Here is a 25,927-nt window from a genome sequence, read left to right as displayed (position 1 = left end):
TCCAGCACTCTGGCACTGAGGGGCAGCACTCTACCTGTTGTGCCACTAGGCGACAGCTATTCTGACTACGCCTCCCAAACCCACAGTCTCTGAGGGACAAGTGTAGCTGGTGCAGGGAGACACCACCCCTGTCCCTGCCGGGATCAGAAGCCCAGGAAAGAGGTCCTTCCTTCTCAGTAGCCAAACTTCCCTGCAATGCAATGCCTGAGATACAGCAGGCAATGCAGAATGCCAAAGAATAAAAGTGTCATAAGAGTTCACAAATATGTGACACTGACCATGAGAATTCTTTTTTATCCCCAATTTTATATGATTGTGTTCATCAATTGATTCTTGCTGAGCTCTGGGAGCCCAAGCATCACGTAGTACTAACCCCTGAGCCTTGAGGAATCCATTATCCTTTCAACTCTGTGTCCAAACTGGACTCTAGTCAAGGAAAAGAAGATTCATTCCCTTTTCCTTGCGTAGAGAGAATCAGCACCTCCCTAATGCTATAGCATAAAACAAACCGGGAAAGACAGCATAAGTCAGCCAACGTACACTCAGAAGCTCAACAATAGTAACCAAGATCTCCAGAGGCCGAGTCATCCAGGAACTGAAGCCTGGCTGTGATTCTCCTAAAACAGAACTCCTGTCTGTGACCATTCACCTTGGCTTTTTTATATTTTATTCTCTGGAGAATTGGTGATTAGGGCACAACCCTTTCAGCATTTCAACACTCTTAGGGACTGGAAATGTCGACGCGAGCCCCTGCTTCTATCCCTCTCAGGGGCTTTGAGCACAGCTGCCTGCCTTTTTGATCCCAAACCTGTTGCACCAGTCTAAGCAGCACGCTCAGTGAGTCTCTGTGGAGGCTCCACTGCAGAGACAAAAAGTGGAGAAGTGGAAATACACTAGACCCAAAGACAGCAGCTTCCTAAGTGAACAGAATATCCGGGTGTTTCTTCGTAATTTCTCCAGAGCAATAAAACATGATATAATTTCATTTACCAATTTTCTAAAAACGTGTTGCACAACAGATGAAATCACTCGACACAAGTCCTGTGCACAACTGTGCAGGTTTGAAGAGGAATTGGAAATACCCACCTGAATTTCACAAATTCTGTTCTTTTTCAGACATTTAACATACTCTCAGTGGCCTATAAAATGATAGGGCACACCTTCTCGTTAATGCCAATATCTAATCAGCCAATCACCTGGCAGCAACCCAATGCATCAAAAGATGCAGACATGGTCAAGAGGTTCAGTTGTTATTCAGACCATCAGAGTGGGGAAGAAGTGTGCAATGCGATTGTTGGTGCCAGACGGGGTGGTTTGGGTATCTCAGAAACTGCTGATCTCCTGAGATTATCATGCACAACAGTCTCTAGAGTTTACAGAGCATAGTCTAAAAGACAAAAACTATTCAGTGAGTGGCAGTTTTGTGGGCAAGAACACTGTATTAATGAGAGAGGTCAGACAAGAAAAGCCATACTGGTTCAAACTGACAGGAAGGTGACAGTGGCTCAAATAACCATGCGTTACAATAATGGTGTGTAGAAGAACATCTCTGAATGCACAACATTTTGAACCTTGAAATGGATGGGCTACAACAGCAGAAGGCCACACCAAGTTCCACTCCTGTGGCCACTTTATTAAGCACACCTTTAGAAAATGAGCACTATGTGTATTTATACTTATACTTTATACTTTGTCGCCAAACAATTGATACTAGAACGTACAATCATTACAGCGATATTTGATTCTGCGCTTCCCGCTCCCTGGATTACAAATCGATAGCAAATATTAAAAATTTTAATTATAAATCATAAATAGAAAATAGAAAAATGGAAAGTAAGGTAGTGCAAAAAAAAACCGAGAGGCAGGTCCAGATATTTGGAGGGTACAGCCCAGATCCGGGTCAGGATCCGTTCAGCAGTCTTACCACAGTTGGAAAGAAGCTGTTCCCAAATCCGGCTGTACGAGTCTTCAAGCTCCTGAGCCTTCTCCCGGAGGGAAGAGGGACGAAAAGTGTGTTGGCTGGGTGGGTCGTGTCCTTGATTATCCCAGCAGCACTGCTTCGACAGCGTGTGGTGTAAAGTGAATCCAAGGACGGAAGATTGGTTTGTGTGATGTGCTGGGCTGCGTTCACAATCTTCTGCAGCTTCTTCCGGTCTTGGACAGGACAACTTCCATACCAGGTTGTGATGCACCCTAGAAGAATGCTTTCTACGGTGCATCTATAAAAATCAGTGAGGGTTTTAGGGGACAGGCCAAATTTCTTTAGTTTTCTCAGGAAGTAAAGGTACTGGTGGGCCTTCTTGGCAGTGAACTCTGCTTGGTTGGACCAAGTCAGGTCATTTGTGATATTGACCCTGAGGAACTTAAAGCTTTTGACCTGTTCCACTTGCGCTTCACCAATGTAAATTGGGTCGTGCAGTCCGCTACTCCTTCTGAAGTCAACAACCAATTCCTTCGTCTTGCTGACATTGAGGGATAGGTTATCATATTCGCACCATGCCACCAGGTTCTTAATTTTGTGATTTGTGATTAAAAAAACATTAAAATTCCACTAAAAACATGACTGTTCAATCCACTTTCATGGCATCACTGTTTGCATCTTATATGAATCAAACTACAGGTGACTGATGGGATTGGATGTTGTGGTGCAAAGGTATGCAAGCTCTACTGTTGTCAAGACAAACACCTATCACAGAGCTAACACAATGCCCATAGGTAAATGTTTTAGAATTACCATTGGATTGTTTGAATAGAATTTGAATGAAAACTTGTCTGCAATATGTCAGATAAAGGAAATGTAATAAGATTTTAAAGGGGCAAAAACACAACAAAATATAAAAAAAAGGTCACTTTCCTTTATCACATCTACATGGCTTTTAGCAGGTTAACTAACAAAACAGCTAACTTTTAAATCCACTTTTGGTGTTATTCTGCCAGCCACAAGTTCATAAAATTAAGCATACACAAAACAACAACCACAAATACTTTGCAACATTTTAAGAAGAGCTACTTCATCGTATCTGGTTGAGTCAACACTCTTTAGATTTAAACTCTACTCACTGAGAGAACTGAAGCCACAATCTCAACGCCACCGGTACTCAGAGTGAGGTATGGAATGTGATCCTCCTTTATGCCAGCGTCTTTAAAGATACTATTTGTGTAAAACCAAATCTGCAAATGATGAAAGGACAAATAAACACATTAGATTGGAAACAACAATCTAAAGGCATTCAAAGAACATGGTGCCTCCAGTGGAGAATTAAGCAAATAGCATCACCTCCCTGGTGCTCAACTTTTTTTGGGAAAAGATTAGATTGACAGCATATTTTAATTACAGCACACATACCAAAACCTAGATATTTAAATGAAGACACGATTATAATGTTTATCACATCCTAGTTTATTTTCGGATTGCTGCCAAACAGGATAATAACTGTTTCCCTATGTGAAATTCAGTGAATAATAACTAGTCTTTTTATGTGTTTTCTATAATTTGTTTGAAGTTGTATTTTTAAAATTTATTCCCTTTTCCTGGAAACTCAGTACTATTATTTTTAAACCCTAACATTACCTTTGCCTGGAATTTAAAATATCATTGTTTTACAAATAAATTCTACTTTGCAAAGTTTATTCGTTAACTTAATATTTTTACTTATATCAAAAAATAGTTTTTTTCAGGTACTTTTCCCAATTATATATCTCTCTAAATCATCTTTATCCACTTGCTCATATTTAGTTCTGACCAAATAATCATCTAGTTCTCCATTTGAGTACAATTAACTAATCTCATGCAAATGTCCTTGTTCTGCATATTTCTGATTATAAATTGGGGAATTAGTGCCATAGAACATCACACCACAGAAATAGGTCCTTCAGCCCATCTAGTCCACACCAAGATATTAATTAGCCTAGTCCCATCGACCCAAACCCGGACCATAGGCCTCCATACCCCTCTCATGCATGTACTTATCCAAATTTCTCTTAACTGCTGAAATCAAACCTGCATCCACCACCTCCTCTGGCTGCTTGTTCTACATTCTCACCGTCCTCTGAGTAAAGAAATTCCTACTCACGTTCCCTTAAACATTTCACCTTTCACCCTTAACCCATGATCTTTAGTTCTAGTATCACCGAACCTCAGTGGAGAAAGCTTGCTTGCATTTACCCTATCTATAACTCCTCATAATTTTGTATACCTCTATCATATCTCCCCTCACACGCTCTACGGAATAAAGTCCTAACCTATTCAACCATTTCCTATACCTTAGGTCCTCCAGACCTGGCAACATCCTTGTAAGTTTTCGCTGCGCTCTTTCAACCTTGTTTATACCTTTCCTTTGGGTAGATGACCAAAACTGCACACAATACGCCAAATTAGGCCTCACCAATGTTTTCTAAAAATTCAACATAACATTCCAACTCCTGTACTTAATACTTCCATTTATGAAGGTGAAAAGCTTTACAACTCTATCTGTGACACCATTTTCAAGGAAATAAAGATCTATATTCCCAGATCCCTCTGTGTTACCACACTCCTCAGTGCCCTATTGCTCATAATGCAAGTTCTACTCTGGTTTGTCTTCCCAAAGTGTAACACCTCACACTCATCTGCATTAAATTCCATCTGCCATTTTTCAGCCCATTTTCCAGTTGGTCCAGATCCCACTACAAGCTTTAATTGTCTTCTTCACTGTCCACTGCACTTCCAATCTAGGTGTCATCCGCAAATTTGCTGATCCAATTTACCGTGAGGATCATGTTTTTTGATTTCTCAAGTGTCTTCAAAACCATAAGCCCTCATTGCTGGGGAAAAGCTCCGTTCAATGAAGGTTGGTGCTTCCATTGTATCCTGGATAATGGACTACCTGACTGGCAGACCACAGTTTGTGCAGCTTCAGAGCTGTGTGTCAGATATGGCTATAACCAGCACTGGGGCCCCACAGGGGACTGTATTGGCTCCCTTCCTGTTTACCCTGTATACCTTGGACTTTAGATACAACTTTGAGTCACGTCATCGGCAGAAATTCTCTGATGACTCAGCAATAGTGGAGTGTATAAAGGGAAGATGGAAGATGAATACAGAGCACTGGTGGAGGACTTTGTCAAATGGTGCAAGCTGAATCATCTGCAGCTCAACATCAGTAAGACAAAGGAGATGGTGATGGACTTAGGAAGACCAAACCTGCACTGCTCCCTGTTACTATTGATGGTGAGGACGTGGATGTGGTGAGGACCTACAAGAACCTGGGGGTGCACCTGGAAGATAGACTTGAGTGGAGCACTAACACAGAGGCTGTGTATAAAAAGGGCCAAAGTCGCCTCTACTTCTTGAAGAGACTGAGATCCTTTGGAATATGCAGGCCTCTCCTTCACATGTTCTGGCAGTCTGTTGTTGCCAGTACAATCTTCTATGTGGTGGTGTGCTGGGACAATGGGATCAACATGGGTGATGCCAACAGCCTCAATAAACTGATTAGAAAGGTTGGCTCCTATTATAGGAGTCAAACTGTACACACTAGAGGCTGTGGTAGAACAAAGGACCTTACGGAAAATCCTGGCAATTCTGACAATATTTCTCACCCTCTCCATGCCACTTTGGCTGAACAGAGTAATAGACTAAGACAAATGTGCTGCTCCAAAGAACACTCCATGAGGTCATTCTTACCCTCGGCTCTATAATGAGTCAACCTATAGCCGACTTCTGTTAGACTGCTTGTGGTAACCTATTTTTTATTCCACTTCTCTTCTAATATTTATACCTATGCACTTGTAATGCAACTGTGACACTAATTCCCTTTGGGATCAATAGGGTATCTATTATCATTCAGATTGTTGATATAGGTGACAAACAACAGTCAGCACTGTTGTCTGTGGCACACCACTAGTCACAGGCCTCCAATCAGAGAGGTAACCATCTACTACCACTCTCCAGGTTCTCCCACAAAGCCAATGTCTAATCCAATTTATTACCTCATTTTGAAAGCCAAGTAACTGAATCTACTTGACCAAGTTCAAAGGCCTTGTTGAAGTCCATGTAGCCAACATCCACTGCCTTTCTTTCATCAACTCCCCGGTAATCTCCTCGTAAAATTCTATAAGAATTTTATGTTTAGACTTGACCTACCACATACAAAGCCATGTTGACTATCCTTAATCAGTCCCTGTCTATCCAAATATCTAGTCCCTTAGAATATCTTCCAATAACTTTCCCTCTACTGATGACAGTCTCATTGGCCTATAATTTCATTTTTATCTTTGAAAGTCTTTCTTAAATAGTGGAACAATTTTAGTTATCCTCCAATCCTCCGGTATCTCACCTATTGCTAAAGATGATTTACAAACTTTGTAAATATCTCTGCAAGCACCCCTGCAATTTCTGCTCTTGCCTTCCACAGGGACTAAGTGAACACCTTGGGATTTATCCACCCTAATTTACCTCAAGACAGCAAACACCTCCTACTCAGTAATCCGGACAGGGTCTATGACCTCGTTGCTGCTTTGCCTCATCTCTATAGATACTATATCCATCTCCTAAGTAAATACAGATGCAAAAAACTCCATTTAAGATCTCCCCCATCTCTTCAGCTCCACGCACAGATCACCACTCTGATTTTCCAGAGAGCTGATTTTGTCCCTTGTTATCGTTCTGCTCTTAATATAACTTTAGACGTCCCTGTGATTCTCCTTCACTTTGCCTGTTAGAGCAACCTCATGCCTTCTTTTAGCCCTCTGATTTCCTTCTTAGTGCTCTCTTGAATTTCTAATACTCCTCAAATACCTCATTTGCTTCTTCCTGCCTACATCTGTAATGAATTTTCTTCTTTTTCTTAACCAGGGCCTCAATATCTCTCGAAAACCAAAGTTTTCTAAACCTGTTATCCTTGCCTTTTATTCTGAAAGGAACCTACAAACTCCATACTCTCAAAATTTTCAATTTTGAAGGCCTATCACTACCAATTACAACTGCCAGAAAACAGCCTGTCCCAATCCACACTTGCCAGATCCTTCCTGATACCATCAAAATTGGCCTTTCCCCAATTTAGAATCTCAACTTGAGGACCAGACCTATCCTTCTCCATAATTATCTTGAAACTAATGGCGTTATGATCACTAGGTGCAAAGTGTTCCCCCACACAACCTGTGTCACCTGCCCTGTCTCATTCTCTATTCCGGATTTAGTGTTGCACTCTCTCTGGTTGGGACCTCTGAGAACATTTGATAAACTCTATCTCATCCAACCTTTTTACAGTATGGGAGTCCCAGTTAATATGTGGAACATTAAAATCACCTATCATAATTTTATGTTTCTTACAACAGCCTGCAACCTCTCTACAATTTGGTTCCTCTAAATCCCACAGACTGTTGGATGGTCCATAATAAAATTCCATTAACGTGGTCATATGTTGTGATATCGACATGATATTTTCCAGTTCATGTGGAACAAGATAAATGCCAATGGAAAACATCCTCAGGAGGATCAGCATGGTAATCCAAGCATAGAGCCAAAAGAGGTTGGGAGATCTTAAATGGATATTTTGCATCTGTATTTACTCAGAGTCTATGGGAGTAAGGCAAAATGCATCAACTTCGTGGACTCTTTACAGATTACAGTGGAGGTGTTAGTTGCTGTCTTGAGGCAAATTAGTGTGTCTAAATCCCCAGGGCCTGATAAGGTGTTCCCTCAGACCTCACAGGAGGCTAGTGCAGAAATTGCCGGAGCCCTACAGAGATAATTAAATCATCCTTAGCGACAGGTGAGGTACCGGAGGATTGGAGGATAGCTAATGCTGTTCTACTGCATAAGAAAGGCTCTAAAATTAAACCAGGAAACTCTAGGCCAGTGAGCCTGACATCAGTATTGGGAAAGTTATTGAGTGTCAAAGGTGGACTTTCTGGAAGGGGACCCATGGAGTGAGCTGTATTTTGGCGTCGCTCCGTACCCTTTACTCTCTTACATGTAACCACTCTTATTCACTTTACCTATACCTACACTAAACGATTTATATCACATTTATATCATTGAACTACGACTTTTACTTACTGAAAATGAATACTGGAGCACGAGAAGTTAAAGAAGGGAAAGGTTCCGGCAGGAATGGAAAAAAAAATGGTGGTCCTGGAACATCAAAGGAAGCTCCGATAACTATGCTAATGAAGGAACTTCTAGAAGATACAGTTAATCGAAGACTCACCGCAATTGAAGAAGTGTTGAAGTCGATGCAAGAAGAATGAAGAATATTCAGACGTGAAATCGATCAACATCAAGTCAGAATCTCAGAACGAGATGAAGATGGCCACAAAAGGGATAGAAAAATTGAAATTCTTGAAAAAAGTTTAACTTTGGTAACACAGCAATTGGAACATTATCAAGCTAAGACTATCGATCTTGAAAATTGCTCCCGACGACAGAATTTGCGAATTATCGGTTTTCCTGAAGATGCTGAGACGGGAGATCCTACCAAATATTTTTCTAAATTGCTAATGGATGTGTTTGGCTCCAATATATTGGAGGAGCCCCCACTATTAGATCGTGCACATCATTCATTTTGTTTTAATCCGGAGAATGTGGCCAGACCGAGACCGATCATTATTCGGTTTCATTATGTCCATGATAAGGAACAAGTTATTCGAGCAGCTCGGAAGAAAGGTATGATCAAATTTCGAGAATTCAAGTTCAGAATTGTTGAAGACTACACCCAAGACGTACTGAAAAAACGGATGGCTTTTAAACCACAGATGGCAGAACTTTATCGTTGGGGCTATAAAATAGCATTACTGTTTCCAGCCTGTCTGAGTGTGGTTATGCCGGACAACTCGCGTAACCTGTTTAAAAATCCGACGGAAGTCCAAAGTTTTCTCGATGATCTGCCCCCCTCTGCGGAGGATTAACTAATGTATCGTTTTGTTTTCTCTCATCTTTGATTTGTATAGTTTGAGGGTTTTTTTTCCCCTTGATCTTGCAGTGTAGGTTCACTTTATATTGTTAAATGATATTATGCTTTTCTGTTAGTGATCTTGTATATCTTACTCTTAATACTTTTTGAAAGTTATTTAGTTACAACTTTAATGCTGGTCTTCTTTCTGAAATGTTACTGGAGTATTATATTTTAAAATGGTGGATCGTTTTCTTCTTCTCCCCAGAATCCTTTCTGTCTCTAACGTCATTTCCAATCATTTATATGTGAAAAATTAATATAGTAATATAATTTAACGTTTGATGTTCCTTGAAATATGAGTAAGAAGGAACTATTCGATGCTTATAATCGTTGTAAGCTGTTTCTTACCGTTATAGTTATTTTTTACTTTTTTTTTGGAATATGGGTGGTATCTTTTTTGATAAACGTATTTCTTTTGGGTTGCCTTCTGGAAAGATGGGGATACGATTAGCTTTAGATTTAGCATTGGCCACTGTCTGGCTTTTTTCTGGTTTTTTGTGGGAGGTGGGTGGTATTTTTGTTCTTATTTTTATTTTATTTTTGCTTTTTAAACGGGCTGACCTAAAACTACCAAAATGTCTGAAATGTCGTAACTTCCGGTTCCTCTTTGGACCCTTTTCCCCTCTTCCGGGGTCATAAGTCTGTACTCTGGTTAACCCTTTACATACCTTATACTCGAGCTCGTTATGATGGATAAGATTATTAACTTGGTTTCTTGGAATACAAATGGCTTAAACCACCCGATTAAACGGAAGAAAATTTTTAAAGTATTCCATAGGATGAATGCTCATATTATTTTTGTACAAGAAACTCATGTCTGGAAAGAGGATAATCAGCGCTTTTTTAGATTCTGGCAGGGCTAACAGTGCCACTCGAACTCACAGGCTAAAGTAAAAGGCGTTTCTATTTTTATAGATCCGTCAATTTCATTTCTGCATTATGAGACGATTTCAGATCCCAATGGCAGATTTTTGTTAATTACTAGCTTGCTATTTAACAAAAAAGTTGTTTTGCTTAATGTTTATGCCCCAAATATTGACTGTCCTGATTTTTTTAAGAATCTCTTCACATCTCTTCCTAACTTAAATGACTATATGCTGATTATGGGTGGAGATTTCAATTGCTGTTTAAATCCTTTGATGGATAGATCCAAGTCCAATCAAGTAGAAACATAGAAAATAGGTGCAGGAGTAGGCCACTTGGCCCTTCGAGCCTGCACCACCATTCAGTATGATCATGGCTGATCATCCAACTCAGAACCCTGTACCAGCCTTCCCTCCATACCCACTGATCCCTTTAGCCACAAGGGCCATATCTAACTCCCTCTTCAATTTCGCCAATGAACTGGCCTCAACTGTTTCCTGTGGCAGAGAATTCCACAGATTCACCACGCTCTGTGTGAAGAAGTTTTTCCTAATCTCGGTCCTAAAAGGCTTCCCCCTTACCCTCAAACTGTGACCCCTCGTTCTGGACTTCCCCAACATCGGGAACAATCTTCCTGCATCTAGCCTGTCCAATCCCTTTAGGATTTTATACGTTTCAATAAGATCCCCCCTCAATCTTCTAAATTCCAACGAGTATAAGCCTAGTTGATCCAGTCTTTCATCATATGAAAGTCCTGCCATCCCAGAAATCAATCCGGTGAACCTTCTTTGTACTCTCTCTATGGCAAGGATGTCTTTGTACTTCCGAACAAATCAGCTACCCTTATTAACTCTTTTATGACCAACTCTGGAATCTCAGAAATTTGAAGATTCTTACATTCGAATGAGAAACAGTTCTCATTTTTTTCACACGTATATCAGCACTATTCAAGAATTGACTATTTTTTTTTAATCCACTCTCGATTAATTCCTCTTGTTACTGGTTGCGACAATGGCAATTTAATACCACTTTGCTTCAAGATTCAGATTTTGTTAGGTTTATTGAGGAACAGATTAATTTTTTTCTTTACAATGAATTCTACAGAGGATATTTCCAGTGGGACACTCTGGGATACTTTTAAAGCATATATTCGTGGACAAATTATTTCATATACTGCTGGATTAAAAAAGCGAACTAATAAGGAAATACTTAAACTGGTTGACAAGATTAAAGAAGTTGATAAGAAATATTCTATAGCTCCTAATCAGAAACTTTTAAAACAGAGAGTTGAACTTCAAATGGAACATAATCTATTATTATCATCTTTGATCGAAAGTCAATTAATCAAAACTAAGAGTCAGTTTTATATACACGGTGATAAAACTGGGAAACTATTAGCTAATCAATTGAAATTGGCCTCGGTTAAACGACAGATTCTTAAGATTCATAAACAAGATGGCACTTTGACGGTTCACCATGACGAGATTAATAAATCCTTTCAAGAATTCTATACCTCCTTATATCAATCAGAATTTCCTGATGACTCTACTATAATGCATGAATTTTTTAAGAAACTGAATATTCCAAAATTATCATCTAATGAACGTTCAAAACTAGATGTACCTATTACAGTAGAGGAAATAAAGAACACTATTTTTTCGATGAACTCAGGTAAAGCACCTGGCCCAGATTTACAGTAGAATTTTTATAATTTTTCTCTACTACACTGACTCCTTGGTTATGTAGAGGTTTTAGGGGTGCAGTATCAATAGGTAAGTTACCACAATCTTTTTATTGAGCTTCTATTTCCCTAATTCTTAAAAAGGATAAGGACTCTACTGAATGTGCATCTTATAGGCCTATATCTTTGCTGAATGTGGATTCTAAGATTTTTTCCAAAATATTGGCAATGAGATTGGAGGATGTATTACCTCAAGTTATTTCTGCTGATCAGACTGGATTTATTAAAAATCGTTACTCTTTTTTTAATATTAAGAGATTAATGAATATTGTTTATACACCTTCACCCAAAATTCCAGAATGTGTTATTTCATTGGATGCTGAGAAAGCTTTTGACAGGGTTGAATGGACATATTTATTTAGCACCCTTGAGAAATTTAATTTTAGTTCAATATTTATATCTTGGATTAAACTGATATATCTTACCCTTTTGGTTTCAGTATTTACTAATAATCAAAGATCCCCTCTTTTCCACCTAATCCGTGGTACTAGGCAGGGTTGTCCTCTTAGTCCACTACTATTTGATATTGCTTTGGAACTGCTAGCTATTGCCATTTGTGACTCCCCTAATATATTTGGCATTACCCATGGAAATGAGACTCATAAATTATCACTATATGCAGATGATCTACTATTATATATTTCTAACCCAGGAAAATCTATTCCAGCAGTATTAACTTTGCTTGCTCAGTTTAGTAGTTTTTCCGGTTATAAATTGAACATAGGTAAGAGTGAACTTTTTCCATTAAATATGCAGGTTCCCACTTATAGAAATTCTCCATTTAGAGTGACTACTGACTATTTTACTTATCTAGGAGTTAAAATTACTAAGAGACATAAGGATCTATCAAATTTTAACCTTTTACCATTAATTAATCAGGTTAAACAACTGATTACTAAGTGGTCCCCATTGTCTCTATCATTGATTGGCCGAATCAATGCTATTAAAATGATTATTTTATCTGAATTTTTATATTTATTTCAAAAGATACCAATTTTTATTCCTAAATCCTTTTTTGATACTATTGATTCTAAAATTTCCTCTTACATATGGCAAAATAAAAATCCCAGATTAGGTAAAAAATACTTACAGAAATCTAAGAAAGAGGGTGGTTTGGCATTGCCTAACCCAAGATTTTATTACTGGGCAATTAATATTCGATATTTAACATTTTGGATGCAAGATTGCAATATAACTCCAAGCCCACATTGGGTAAACCTTGAAGGTTACTCTCTACAGGGGTTTTCTTTAGCTTCCATTTTAGGAACTTCACTTCCTTTTGTACTATCTAAATTGAATAAACAAACGTTTAACCCTATAGTTAAACATACATTGCGAATATGGTTTCAATTTCGTAAATTTTTTGAGCTGAATGAATTTATGTTATCAAGTCCTATTATATCTAATTTCTTTTTTCAACCTTCGGTTATGGACCAAGCCTTTTTGATATGGAAAATGAAAGATATAATGTGTTTTCGTGATTTATTTCTGGATAACTGTTTTATGTCTTTTGAGCAGTTATCTAAAAAATTTGATTTGCCTAGATCCCATTTTTTTTTAGGTACTTACAAATAAGAAATTTTTTAAATACTATGTTACCTACCTTTCCGACTTCAAATCCTACTGGAATTATTGATAAAATTTTAGGTTTAAATCCTTTTCAGAAGGGATTAATAGCAATTATTTACAACCGTGTATGATATAATTATGAAATTACAGCCAAGTGTATCTGTTAAAATTAAAAACGAATGGGAAAGGGAACTTCAACTTTGTCTACCTATAGAGAAATGGGATAAAATTTTTCAGTTAGTTAGTACTTCTTCTATATGTGCTAAACATACATTAATACAATTTAAAGTAGTACACAGAGTCCATATCTCCAAAGATAAATTAGCCCGCTTTTATTCCCATATAAACCCTATTTGTGATAGATGTCACTCTGAGGTGGCTTCTTTAACTCATATGTTTCGGTCCTGTCCTCTTTTGGAAGAATATTGGAAAGATATTTTTGATATTATTTTAACAGTTCTATGTTTTGATTTAAAGCCTCATCCTATTACGGCAATTTTTGGATTGCCAATGGTAGAACATAGATCTTTGACTTCTTCAGCCTGTCAGATGATAGCATTTGTTACTTTAATGGCTAGATTTATTTTACTGAACTGGAAGGAAATCAATCCTCCTACTACATTCCAATGGTTTTCTCAAACTACATTAAGTTTAAATTTAGAAAAAATTAGAAGTGATATTTTTGACCCTTCGGTTAAATTTGAAGAAACTTGGAAACCTTTTGTGCAACATTTTCATATGGTGTAATCTGACCTTTCCGAATTTTTTTTAAAACTTAAATTATATGAATAGAGGAGCGGAGTTGACATTACTGAACGTGTCTGATTCAAGATATTGGTCTAGCCCTGTTTTGTTCTGTTTTTTTATGTTTTTTTTCCTTTTTCTTTTGGGGATTTTCTTTTTGTTTATATATATATTTTTTTCTTTTTATTTCTTCTTTATGACTAATTTCATTATGAGTTTGGAAGTCTATTATACCTATGTTACTTAAAATCCTTTTTGTATATGCTGATTAAGATTATTCCAATCGCTTTGTACCAACTTTGTTATTGAGTTCATAATTTTGAAAATTAATAAAAAGATTTAAAAAGAAAGAGTGTCAAAGGTTATAGGAGAAGGCAGGAGAGTGGGGTATAGAAGGTTAATAAATCAGGCATGATGAAATGGAGGAGCAGACTTAATGAGCAGAATGGCCTATGTTCCTATATTTTATAGTCTTTGAGTGGCTAAGGGCCTGCTTCAAGCTGGTGCACTGGGCCATGTTCAAGGACTCATCATGTCCCTGAATGAATTGGACTTGATTGTCATGGATTTTATTCAGACACTCATGGATGAGTGTGTACCCAGGAGATCTGAAATATGCTGAGGACTAGATCAATGGTATTCAAGACTGCTGATCCAGGAAAGTACAAGAGGTTCAGGTATGACCTCTGCAAGGCAATCTCACATGCAAAGTGGTAATTATGGACTATACTTGAAACACAGATGAGAACATAGATGACAAAATGGCTTCACTCACAGATGAACACAGGGCTTTTTTATGCTCGCTGTCACTGACAGAACATGGAGGCACCTTCATGAACCCCCACAACACCAAAAACCCTGTTATCTCCATCTTTGAGTCTGACCTGAGAGCATCGTTCAGGAGAATGAATCCACAGAAAGCATCTAGCCCGAATGTTCGAGTAATGAAGACCTGTGCTAATCAACCGGCTGGAGTATTTACAAATATTTTCAGCCTCTCACTTTGGTAGTCTGTGGTTCCTACCTGCTTCAAGCAAGCTTCAATCATACTACTGCACAAGAAGAATGTGGCAACCTGTTTCAACGGCTATTGTCCAGTAGCACTTGTACACCCACTGTAATGAAGTGCTTAGAGAGGTTGGTTATGAAGCACATCAACTTCAAACCGAAGATGCTCCAATTTGCCTATTGTCACAACAGGTCAACAGCAGATGCCATGTCATTGGCTCTTCACGCAGATCTGGACCAATGGAGACTATAGCTCAGCATTCCAGTACTATCAGCTCCTCAAAACTCATCACTAAGCTTCAGGACCTGTGCCTGGATATCTCCTTGTGCAACTGGATACTCGATTTCCTTACTGGTAGATCCCAGTTACAATTGATTGGCAATAACATCTCCTTCACAATCACCATCAGCACAGGTGCACCACAAGGTTGTGTGTTTAGCCCCCTGTTCTACCTATGATTGAGTGGCTATGTACTCATTTATGCCTCATTTAATTTTGCTAATAACACCACAGTTATTGGTCAAATTAAAAGTGGTGACAAATTGGCATATGTGAGGGAGACTGAAAGTCTGGTTGAATGGTGCCACAACAGCGACCTGTCACTCAACATCAGCAAAACCAAAGAGCTGATTACCAACTACAAGAGGAAGAAGCTGCAGGTCCATGAGCTAGTCCTCATGAGGGGATCTAGGTGGAGGGGGTCAGTAACTTTCAAATTCCTTGTCGTTAACATATCAGGGGATCTGTCCTGCGACCAGCATGCAAGTGCCATCATAAAGAAGTCATCACAGCATCTCTACTTACCAAAAACTATGACAAACTTTTAAAGATACACAGTGGAGAGTATCATAACAAGTTACATCACACACAATGGCAACACACACAAATTGCTGGAGGAACTCAGCAGGCCAGGTAGCATCTATGGAAAAGAGTATAGTCTTGAGCCAAGACCCTTCAGCGGTTACATCATAGCCTGTTATGGAAGTACAAATGCCAAGGAATGGAAAGGACTACAGAAGGTAGTAGACAAAACCCAGTCCATCACAGGCTAAGGCCTCCCCACCATGAATACATTCAGAAGGAGCACTGCCACACAAAGCAGCAGCCACCATCAAGGATCCCCACCACCCAGGTCATACTCTCATCTCCCTACTACAATCGGGCAGGAGGTACAGGGGCCTGAGGTTTGCCACCACCAGTTTCAGGAAGAGTTATTGCCCTACAGCATCAGGTTCCTGAATAGGCATGGATAACTTCACTGATCACAACTCTGAACTGATTCTACCAGATGCAGACTCACTTTCAAGGACACTTTTATAACTTGTGTTCTCAGTATTATTTCTTTTATTTGCACAGTTTGTTATTTCTGTGCACATTGATGGTTTGTCAGTCTTTGCTTTTGTACGTTTTTCATAAATTCTATTGCATTTCTTTATTTTTCTTGCAAATTCCTGCAAGGAAGCTAATCTCAGGGTAGTAAATGGTAACTTATACCTACTTTGATAATAACATTTACTTTGACTTTGATTATATATGTCTGGGATTCAGACCTGTTTTAAGTGCTATGCAATTCAAGATCAATCTTATCCAAAACAGACTGTTATAATAATCACTGCAGCATCTGTGAGATTGGACAGGCCACTTCCAGACATAATCCACATGATCATTCCTTGCCTTTCCCTGGCATCACTATTCACAAACCACATATTGCATATACACTGTCATGAATTGAAGCTCAAAGTTCTACACTAGGATTGTGTAGTTCCTGTCCATGATTATGGGTGGCTGTTTTGTAGAAGAGTCATATTTCCAGGAAGCAAACATAGCACCATTATCCTAGAGATCCCACACTACCTAATATTTTTAACAATTGGTCAATGCCCAGGATAGATACTGGAGGACAATAACTACATTCTGCACCTCTCAAAAACCAGATCACTATGAGGAATGTCATGAACTCCTGAAAGTGCTTCAAATAGGAACTCAAAGAGGAAGGTCTCTTCTCCCTGAATATACAAGTTGCACCCCAACTATTCCAGTTTCCTCACATATCTCAAAAGATGCACTGGTAAATTAAATGACAATTGTAAGTTACCCTTTAGTCTAGGTTAATGGCAAACAAAAAATCAAAAAGAATGGATGGGAGGTGTATGGAAGGATATGGTCTGTGTGCAGGTCGGTGGGACTAGGCAGAAAATAGTTCGGCACAGCCAAGAAGGGCCAAAAGGCCTGTTTCTGTGCTGTAGTTTTTCTATGGTTTCTACGGTTTCTAGTACCTGATGGTGTGTATGAGAGAAAATAAAGTGCAGGGATACAGGGAGCGTGGGAATACGTCTAATGGGATTTAGCCTCAGCTGATTGGCCCCCTTCTGTATTAATCTGGACTACTGCTCAATAACACCAACAATAGGTTCAAAAGATACATTTAATGTCAGAGAATTGGAAACAAAATACATCCTGAAATTCTTTTTCTTCACAAACATCCACGGAAACAGAGGAGTGCCCCAAAGAATGAATGACAGTTAAATGTTAGAACCCCAAAGACCCCCCCCCAAGCACAAGCAGCAGCAAGGCAACAACCCCCCCACCACTCACCACCAGCAAATAAAAGCATCGCCCCCCCCCCCCACTGAGCACTCAAGCGTGCAGCAAAGCATCAATAAAGACACAGACTCACAGCACCCCAAAGACTACCTGTTTACCCGGAAATTCGACATACTACAGGCTCGCTCTCTCTCCCTGGTGCTATATCAATGACGCTGGTGACCTAAACCAGATTTCTAGCTGATGTAAGGTGAAATACAATGGTTGCATGTGGCCCCAATCTGCGTCCAAACACCAGATACCACTTGCACCAGCAGGTACTGTGTCATGGAAATGTGACAGAGTTGAAAAACAGTCATGGTCTCCCAGCTCCATCCAAGCTTCTGCAACAGCTTGCAGATGGATTCATCCATGCCACTTGTCATCTGTGTTCAATCTATTGACAGTGTCTACCTCCTAGTCACGACAACATTACAACGAGTCCTCATCTGTTCTATTCAATCACATGGACACATGAACCTCCCATTCAATTAGACCTTTGCACTAGACTCCATACAATTTTTGCCAGTCGAGAGCCTACTAGCATCTGGTAACATGCAGTCATCTTTCCGACCTTGCTTGTTTTTCTCCAGCAGTGCCAGTATCTGAGGTCACGCTGTGAGGTGACTGCTACAATGACATACTTTGCTTACCATCATTGTCCAGCTTCATTCTCCCTTCTCACCAATCTTCCAACTTTTCTTCTCTGCTACAACTGAGAGAGTGCTATACAGGAGGAAACAGGTATCCTCTTTTCTTTATTTTTAAATCTTTTTATTGAATTAGTACACAAAAGGTAAACCATGTAGGCACTAATACACTCTATAACTTTACAAGAGATACTAATACACAAAAGGAAGTTAGTACAAACAGTGCAGTTTAGATATAAAATAACAAGGTAATAGAATACTAATTTTCATACATGTCAATAAGGAAAAGAAAAAAAAAACCCCAAAAACACCCCCCCCCCAAAAAAAAACCCATCGTGCAACTAATCTAAAAAGCAAAGCAAAGCAATGAGCTAACTAGGTATCAAGTAGAGTTAAGCAACTTAAAACAATCACGTCCTCAAACCCGAATTCCATTAAAAACAGTTAAAAAGCAAGAAGGGAATGTAAATATGGACAGAGAGAGAAAAAAAATTACATTGTGAAAATGTTGAATAAAAGATCTCCAGATCTGTTCAAATTTAACTGAAGAATCATAAAGATTACTTCTAATTTTCTCCAAATTTAAACATAGTATTGTCTGGGAAAACCAAAAGAACATATTTGGAGCATTAATCTCCTTCCAATGTTGTAAAATACATCTTTTCATCATTAAAGTAAGAAATGCAATCATTCTACGGGCTGAAGGGGAAAGATTACTGGAAATTTTAGGTAATCCAAAGATTGCAGTAATAGGATGGGGAGAAATATCTATATTCAATACCTTTGAAATAATATTAAAAATGTCTTTCCAAAAAGTTTCCGAAGTAGGACAGGACCAAAACATATGAGTTAAGGAAGCTATCTCCCCATGACATCTGTCACAAAGAGGGTTAATATGAGAATAAAAACGAGCTAATTTATCTTTAGACATATGTGCTCTATGGACAACTTCAAATTGAATTAGGGAGTGTTTAGAACAGATAGAGGAAGTATTGACTAGTTGTAAAATATGCGCCCAGTCATCCGCCGAAATAATAAAGCCCGATTCCTTTTCCCAATCTGACCTAATCTTATCGAATGGTGCTTTCCTAAGTTTCATAATAGTATTATAAATAATAGCCGTTACACCTTTCTGACATGGATTAAAGTTAATTATAGTATCTAAAATATATGTAGGAGGTAACGTCAGAAAGGAAGAGAGTATAGTACTTAGGAAATTTCTAACTTGGAGATATCTAAAAAAATGTATTCTTGGTAAGTTATATTTGTCTGATAATTGTCCAAAAGACATAAGGGAACCATCTAAAAATAAATCCAAAAACCGTGAAATACCATTAGTCTTCCAAATTTGAAAGGCACGGTCCGTGGAAGAGGGGGGAAAGAATATGTTGCCTAAAATAGGAATCGCAAGCCCAAATTGATTAAGATCGAAAAATTTTTGGAATTGAAACCAAATACGTAAGGTATATTTAACTATCGGGTTACAAACCTGTTTGTGGCGTTTCAAATCAAAAGGAAGAGAAGAACCTAAAATGGAGCCAACTGCATAACCTTCAGCAGATTGTAATTCCAATACTACCCATTTAGGAATGGATAGTGTATCTTGATCAAGTAACCAAAATTTCATGTGTCGAATATTAATTGCCCAATAATAGAAGCTAAAGTTAGGTAATGCCAAACCTCCATCTCTCTTAGCTTTCTGTAGATGTATTTTACCCAATCTCGGGTTTTTATTTTGCCAAATAAATGAAGAAATTTTAGAGTCAACTTTGTCAAAAAAGGATTTTGGAACAAAAATTGGTAGTGCCTGAAATACATACAAAAATTTTGGCAGAATAAACATCTTAACAGCATTAATACGACCAATCAAAGTTAAATAAAATGGAAACCATTTAAATAAAAGTTGAGTAATGTGATCAATTAAGGGTAGGAAATTAGTCTTAAATAAATCCTTATGTTTACAGGTAATTTTAATCACAAGATATGAAAAATGATTATTAACCAATTTAAACGGAAGATTCTGATATAAGGGAACTTGCTTATTAATCGGGAAAAGTTCACTCTTACTAAGATTTAACTTATAACCTGAAAAAAGACTAAATTGTGCTAATAAATCTAAAGCAGCAGGGATAGATTTTTGAGGATTAGAAATATATAAAAGTAAGTCATCAGCATAGAGTGATACTTTATGGGTCTTTAAACCCCGAGTTATCCCAATAATATTTGGAGATTCTCGAATAGCAATTGCAAGAGGTTCTAATGCAATATCAAATAATAAAGGACTAAGAGGACAACCTTGTCTGGTATCTCGAAAAAGAGGGGAAAAGGGTGAGTTTAAAGAGTTAGTACGAACTGAGGCCGTAGGAGAATGATATAACAGTGTGATCCAGGATATAAATTTCGGGCTGAAATTAAACATTTCAAGCACCTTAAATAAGTAAGGCCATTCGACTCTGTCGAAGGCTTTTTCAGCGTCTAAGGAAATGATGCACTCAGGATCATTTTGTGAGGGGGTATAAACAATGTTTAACAGTGTACGAATGTTATAAAAAGAGTAACGACCTTTAATAAAACCCGTTTGGTCTTCCGAAATAATATAAGGAAGTGCTTTTTCTAATCTGTTTGCTAATAATTTAGAAAAAATTTTAGAGTCAACATTTAATAAGGATATTGGTCTATAAGATGCGCATTGAGCAGGATCTTTATCCTTCTTTAATATTAAAGAGATCGATGCTCTATAGAAGGATTCGGGAAGTTTACCAAGTTTTAATGAGGCCTCCAGAACCCTGAATAACCAAGGGATTAATGAAGATGCAAAAAATTTATAAAATTCCGAGGTAAACCCATCGGGACCAGGAGCTTTCCCCGGGTTCATAGAGAAAATAACATTCTTAATCTCATCAGTGGTAAAGGAAGTGTCTAGCATAGAAGATATATCATGTGAAATCTTTGGGAAATCTAGGTTATCTAAAAAGTCATACACATATATTTAGAGTCTCGTGGAAACTCTGATTGATACAAGGAGGAATAAAAATCAAAAAAAGATTGATTAATCTCAGCTTGATCAAATATCAGTTGATCTTTTTGATTATAAATCTGATTAATTTGAAATTTAGTATAGTTAGTCTTCAACTGATTAGCCAACAGTTTACCAACTTTGTCACTATGTATATAAAATTCGCTTCGTTTTCATTAATTGATTTGCAATCGAGGACGAAAGTAATAAACTGTGTTCCATTTGAAGTTCAGTTCTTTGTTTATACAACTTCTCAGAGGGAGCTGTAGCATATTTCTTACCAATTTCCTTAATCTTGTCCACAATAACCAGCTCCTCGTCCTTCAACCTCTTCCTCAAAGCAGCAGAGTACGAGATGATCTGACCACGAATATAAGCTTTAAAAGTATCCCAAAGGATGTTCATAGAAATATCTTCTGTATAGTTGATTGTAAAAAAGAGATCAATCTGTTCATTCATAAAGTTAACAAAATCCGAGTCCTGAAGCAACAGTGAATTAAAATGCCATTGTCTATTATTTTGTGTATTGGCCAGTATTTTAATAGAAAGCTTAAGTGGAGCATGATCCGAAATGGTTATAGAGTCATATTCACATTTAACCACTGAAGAAATAAGACGAGAGTCAATAAAAAAAAATCAATTCTTGAATAGGAATGGTGAACATGTGAAAAAAAAGAAAAATCTTTTTCCTGAGAATGCAAAAAACGCCAAATGTCCGTCGACCCGGAATCTGAAAGGAATGAGTTAATCAAGGTTGCAGATTTATTGGGTAAGGTCCGTAAAGGAGCCGAACCGTCCAAAGATGGGGATAAACAAGTATTACGATCCCCCCCCCCAGAAAACTCATTCAAATTCGGGAACAAATTAAATAATGATTTGTAAAATTCCAGACAGTCCATGTTGGGAGCATAGACGTTAACCAAAACAACCTTTTTATTAAAGAGTAAACCACTAACCAATAGAAATCTACCATTCGGATCAGAAATAATATCGTGTTGTACAAAAGTGATTGAGGGATCTATAAAAATAGAAACTCCTCGAATCTTAGCGTTGGAATTCGAATGGAAGGTTCGACCCTTCCAGAATTTGAAAAAACGTAATCTGTCCCCCCTCCGCACATGGGTCTCTTGTAAAAATAGAACATGTGCTTTAAGTCTCCGGAATTCTTTAAAAACTTTTTTCCTTTTTATTGGATGATTAAGACCATTAGTATTCCAAGAGACAAAATTAATAGTAGACTCCATAAACCCTAAAGTCAACCCGCAAAAAAAGGAGGATTGACAATAGGTTCTACCCACGACCCCGGAAAGGAAACAGAACAAACAAGAGATAATGGGAAGGAGAACGCGACTAATACTTCGGTAATGTAAGTAGCCCAAGAAGAAAAAAAACTAGAAAGTGAAGCCCCTCCCACCGCCCCCCGTACCCCCAAAGCTAAATCTAAGATAGATCAGCCAGAAAGAAGCAAGCACTAGAACTACCCCCATGACTTCCGATAGACGCTCACTAAAAAGAGGTGTATATATAAGAGGACCAGCTAAAGTTATAAAACAGTAGAGAAATAAAAAAAAGTACACCGATTAAAAGGAACATGATATAATACAAAGAAAAAACAGGTAAATATGAAGAAAACCATATAGTTAAACAAGAAAATGAGATAATTAGCATAGACTAGCAAGGAAAACTACAAAAAGTACGTTAAAAACTACAAAGTTTAAGGCCTCAAGGGAAATACGTAAAATGATGCAGAGGAAATAACCACCCAGAATCCCCAGGGAAAAAGAAAGGAATAATGCAATTAGAAAAAAAGTTTGGCAACCGTGTTAATTACACCGAAAAAAAACTTTTCTGCCCTCATATAAAGCGGAAAAAAAAATTAAACCAAACAGATTAACTGCCTCCGAACAAACAGAGATGATTTAATAATTGCGATTAAGATGTTGAAGGCGAAAATTGATCCAGGTAACTCTGGGCTTCCGATGGACAGTCGAAAAAACGGGAAGACCCATCAGGCGATCGAATCTTCAAACATGCAGGATAAAGCAACACTGGTTTTAAATCCATCTTGTAGAGTTCCGACATCACAGACCTGTAACGGACACGTTGATCCCGAACCTGCTTACTAAAATCCTCCACCAGGCGAAAACGAAGATCCGAGTAATCAATGTAACCTTTAGGTCAAGCGAATCGAAGCAATTTCTCCTTGTCTTGAAAATAATGAAATCGTAAAATAACATGCCGAGGTTTATCTGACTTAGACGAATATAATGGGACTCTGTGAGCCCGATCCAATAGTGGTGGTTGGTCAGGAAATAAGGTAGGAAATGAATCTTTTAAAAGTTGAGAAAAAAACTTTATAGGGTCATCAGATTCAGCAGCTTCACGAATACCAATAATTCGAATATTCTGACGTCGCATTCTGCATTCTAAGTCAGAGTTTTTAAAAGTCAGAAAGTCGAGTTTTTTCTTCATTACAGTAATTGTTTCTTCAATTTTCCCCATCTTGAGTTCATTTTGTTGCATGGATTTTTGAAGATTAGATATAGCAGTCTGATGTTCCATGATAGAGTTTCCATTTTATCAATTACATCAATAATTTTCTGCAGTTTAGTTGAGATTTCCACACGAATCAGATCCGTTATAGTAGTTGAAATTTCCATATGAATCAGATCCGATATAGCTTTCATAGTTACCGCTGGTTCAATCGGAGGGGGGTCCGTAACTTTCGGTCTAACCGGAGGTTTGCCGTCTTTCCCGTTCTTAGACATAGCAGACCTTAAAAACATCCAAATATCTAATAACAATCCGCTGCAAGGTATTGTAAAAATCGGTGCCTTAATGGTTAGCTTAAATTCAGCTGATCATAGGAAAAAACTCAGAGGTAATGGAGCGAGTCAAGAACATGACTTCACTCCATGAGCTCTACCGGAAGTCGTGACAGGTATCCTCGTCTCATACCCAGCAAGGGTAAAATTAAGTTATCTGCAATTGCGTGCAGCACAGTATGTAGCAGTTATTGTAACACGACTGCAGCACCAGCAACCCGGGCATCTCGACAGCACACTGGTCAGTGTAACACTATCATAGTGCTAGAAACCTGAGCAGCACGACAGCATACCAGTTAGTGTAAAACTATCATAGTACTAGCAACTCGGACAACGCAACAGCACACCAGTCAGTGTAACACTATCACAGTGCCAGCAACCCAGACAACACGACACCACAACGGTCAGTGTAACACTATCATAGTGCTAGAAACACGGACATCATGACAGCATACCGGTTAGTGTAACACTATCATAGTGCTAGCAACTCACAACACATGACAGCACACTAGTTAGTGTAACACTAAGATAGTGCCAGCAACCCAGACAACACCACTGCACACCGGTCAGTGTAACACTATCATAGTGCCAGCAACCCGGACAACACCACTGCACACCGGTCAGTGTAATGCTATCATAGTGCCAGCAACCCGGGTTCGATTCTCTCCCTGTTTATATTGAGTTTGGACATTCTCCCCATGACCTCATGGGTTTCCAAAGTCACATGGGTTAGTAGGTCAATTGCCACGTGGGTGTGGGTGCAGGCACGTTGGGTCAAGGGGCCTGTTACCATGCTGTACCTCTGAATAAAGAAGCAGGAATTTGCTTCTTTATTCAAAGCACCATTGTGGTCGTGCACTTGCACAGATTGCAATGAAGATGTTGACAGTATATCCAATCAGAGGGAATGTAATAACCTTTAAACATTGTTAGCAAGCGTACCTGCCACTACATGGTTTGGGTCTCTGAGTTAAAGTCTCAAGGACCTCCCTTCCTATTAGTTATGTTCCCCCCTATTCGTTACTCTCTCAGCGTAAATGGAGGAAATTAGGTTACATTTCATTGCATAACTTTGAAGACATCATCCATGTGTCCCGGTGAAGCTTGCCAGGTGGACTGGAGGAGAAAGCTGGTGGGGATATGTTATATGGTTATATGGGATGATGGCAGAGCAGATATGGCTCAAGTTTCTGGGAATAGTTCACAAGGTGCAGGATAGATATGTCCCACAGAAGAAACTGTTCTCAAATGGTTGGACAACCATGGCTGACAAGGGAAGTTAAGGACTGCATAAAAGCCAAGGATTACAAGGTAGCAAAAGTGAGTCTGAAGTTGTCTGATTGGGAAGCTTTCAAACCCAAAAGGCAACTAAAAAAGCTATAAGAAGGGAAAAGGTGAAATATGAGGGGAAACTAGCCAATAATATAAAGCAGGGTACTAAAAGGTTTTTTCCATTTTATATAGAGTTAAAGGAAGATGAGAGTTGTGATTGGACAACTGGAAAATGATGCTGTGGGAGTAGTAATGTGGGACATAGAAATGGCAGATGAACTGAATACGTACTTTGCATCAATCTTCACTAAGGAAGACACTAGCAGTGTGCCAGAGGTCCGTGAGTGTCAGGGAGCAGGTGCGAGTGCCATTGCTATTACAAAGGAGAAAGATCTGAAGGTGGATAAGTCACCTGTCAGATGGACAACATTCCAGGGTCCCAAGAGAGGTTGCTGAAGAGATAACGGATGCATCGGTCATGATGTTTCAAGAATCATTTGGTTCTGGCATGCTCCCAGAGCACTAGAAGATCGCAAATGTCACTCCACTCTTCAAGAAGGTAGGAAGGCAAAAGAGAGAAAATTTTAGGCCAATTAGCCTAACCTCAGTAATTGGGGAAGAGTCAGAGTCTATTGCTGAGGATGAGGTTTCGGGGTACTTATAGACTAATAACTCAAAGTCAGCATGATTTCTGTAAAGGGAAATCTTGCCTGACAAA

The 25,927-nt window shown here is 38.6% G+C and overlaps 1 protein-coding gene across 4 annotated transcripts in view; it reads right to left on the bottom strand.

Moving 5' to 3' along the window:
* Window positions 1-25,927, bottom strand: part of slc2a9l2 (solute carrier family 2 member 9, like 2) — a 268,228-nt gene that overhangs the window by 128,972 nt on the left and 113,329 nt on the right. For 3 of the 4 annotated variants that reach the window (XM_063046289.1, XM_063046290.1, XM_063046293.1), the window contains one exon: window positions 3,061-3,171. The exons of the other annotated variant lie outside the window; for it this stretch is intronic. In XM_063046289.1, the coding sequence (XP_062902359.1) occupies window positions 3,061-3,171 (111 nt within the window). The remainder of the gene's footprint in view (window positions 1-3,060; window positions 3,172-25,927) is intronic. 4 annotated transcript variants of the gene reach the window in all.

The sequence above is a fragment of the Mobula hypostoma genome, chromosome 4 (assembly GCF_963921235.1).
Source record: "Mobula hypostoma chromosome 4, sMobHyp1.1, whole genome shotgun sequence".
NCBI classification, from domain to species: Eukaryota; Metazoa; Chordata; class Chondrichthyes; order Myliobatiformes; family Myliobatidae; genus Mobula; species Mobula hypostoma.
This window is presented reverse-complemented; position numbering and strand designations above follow the sequence as displayed.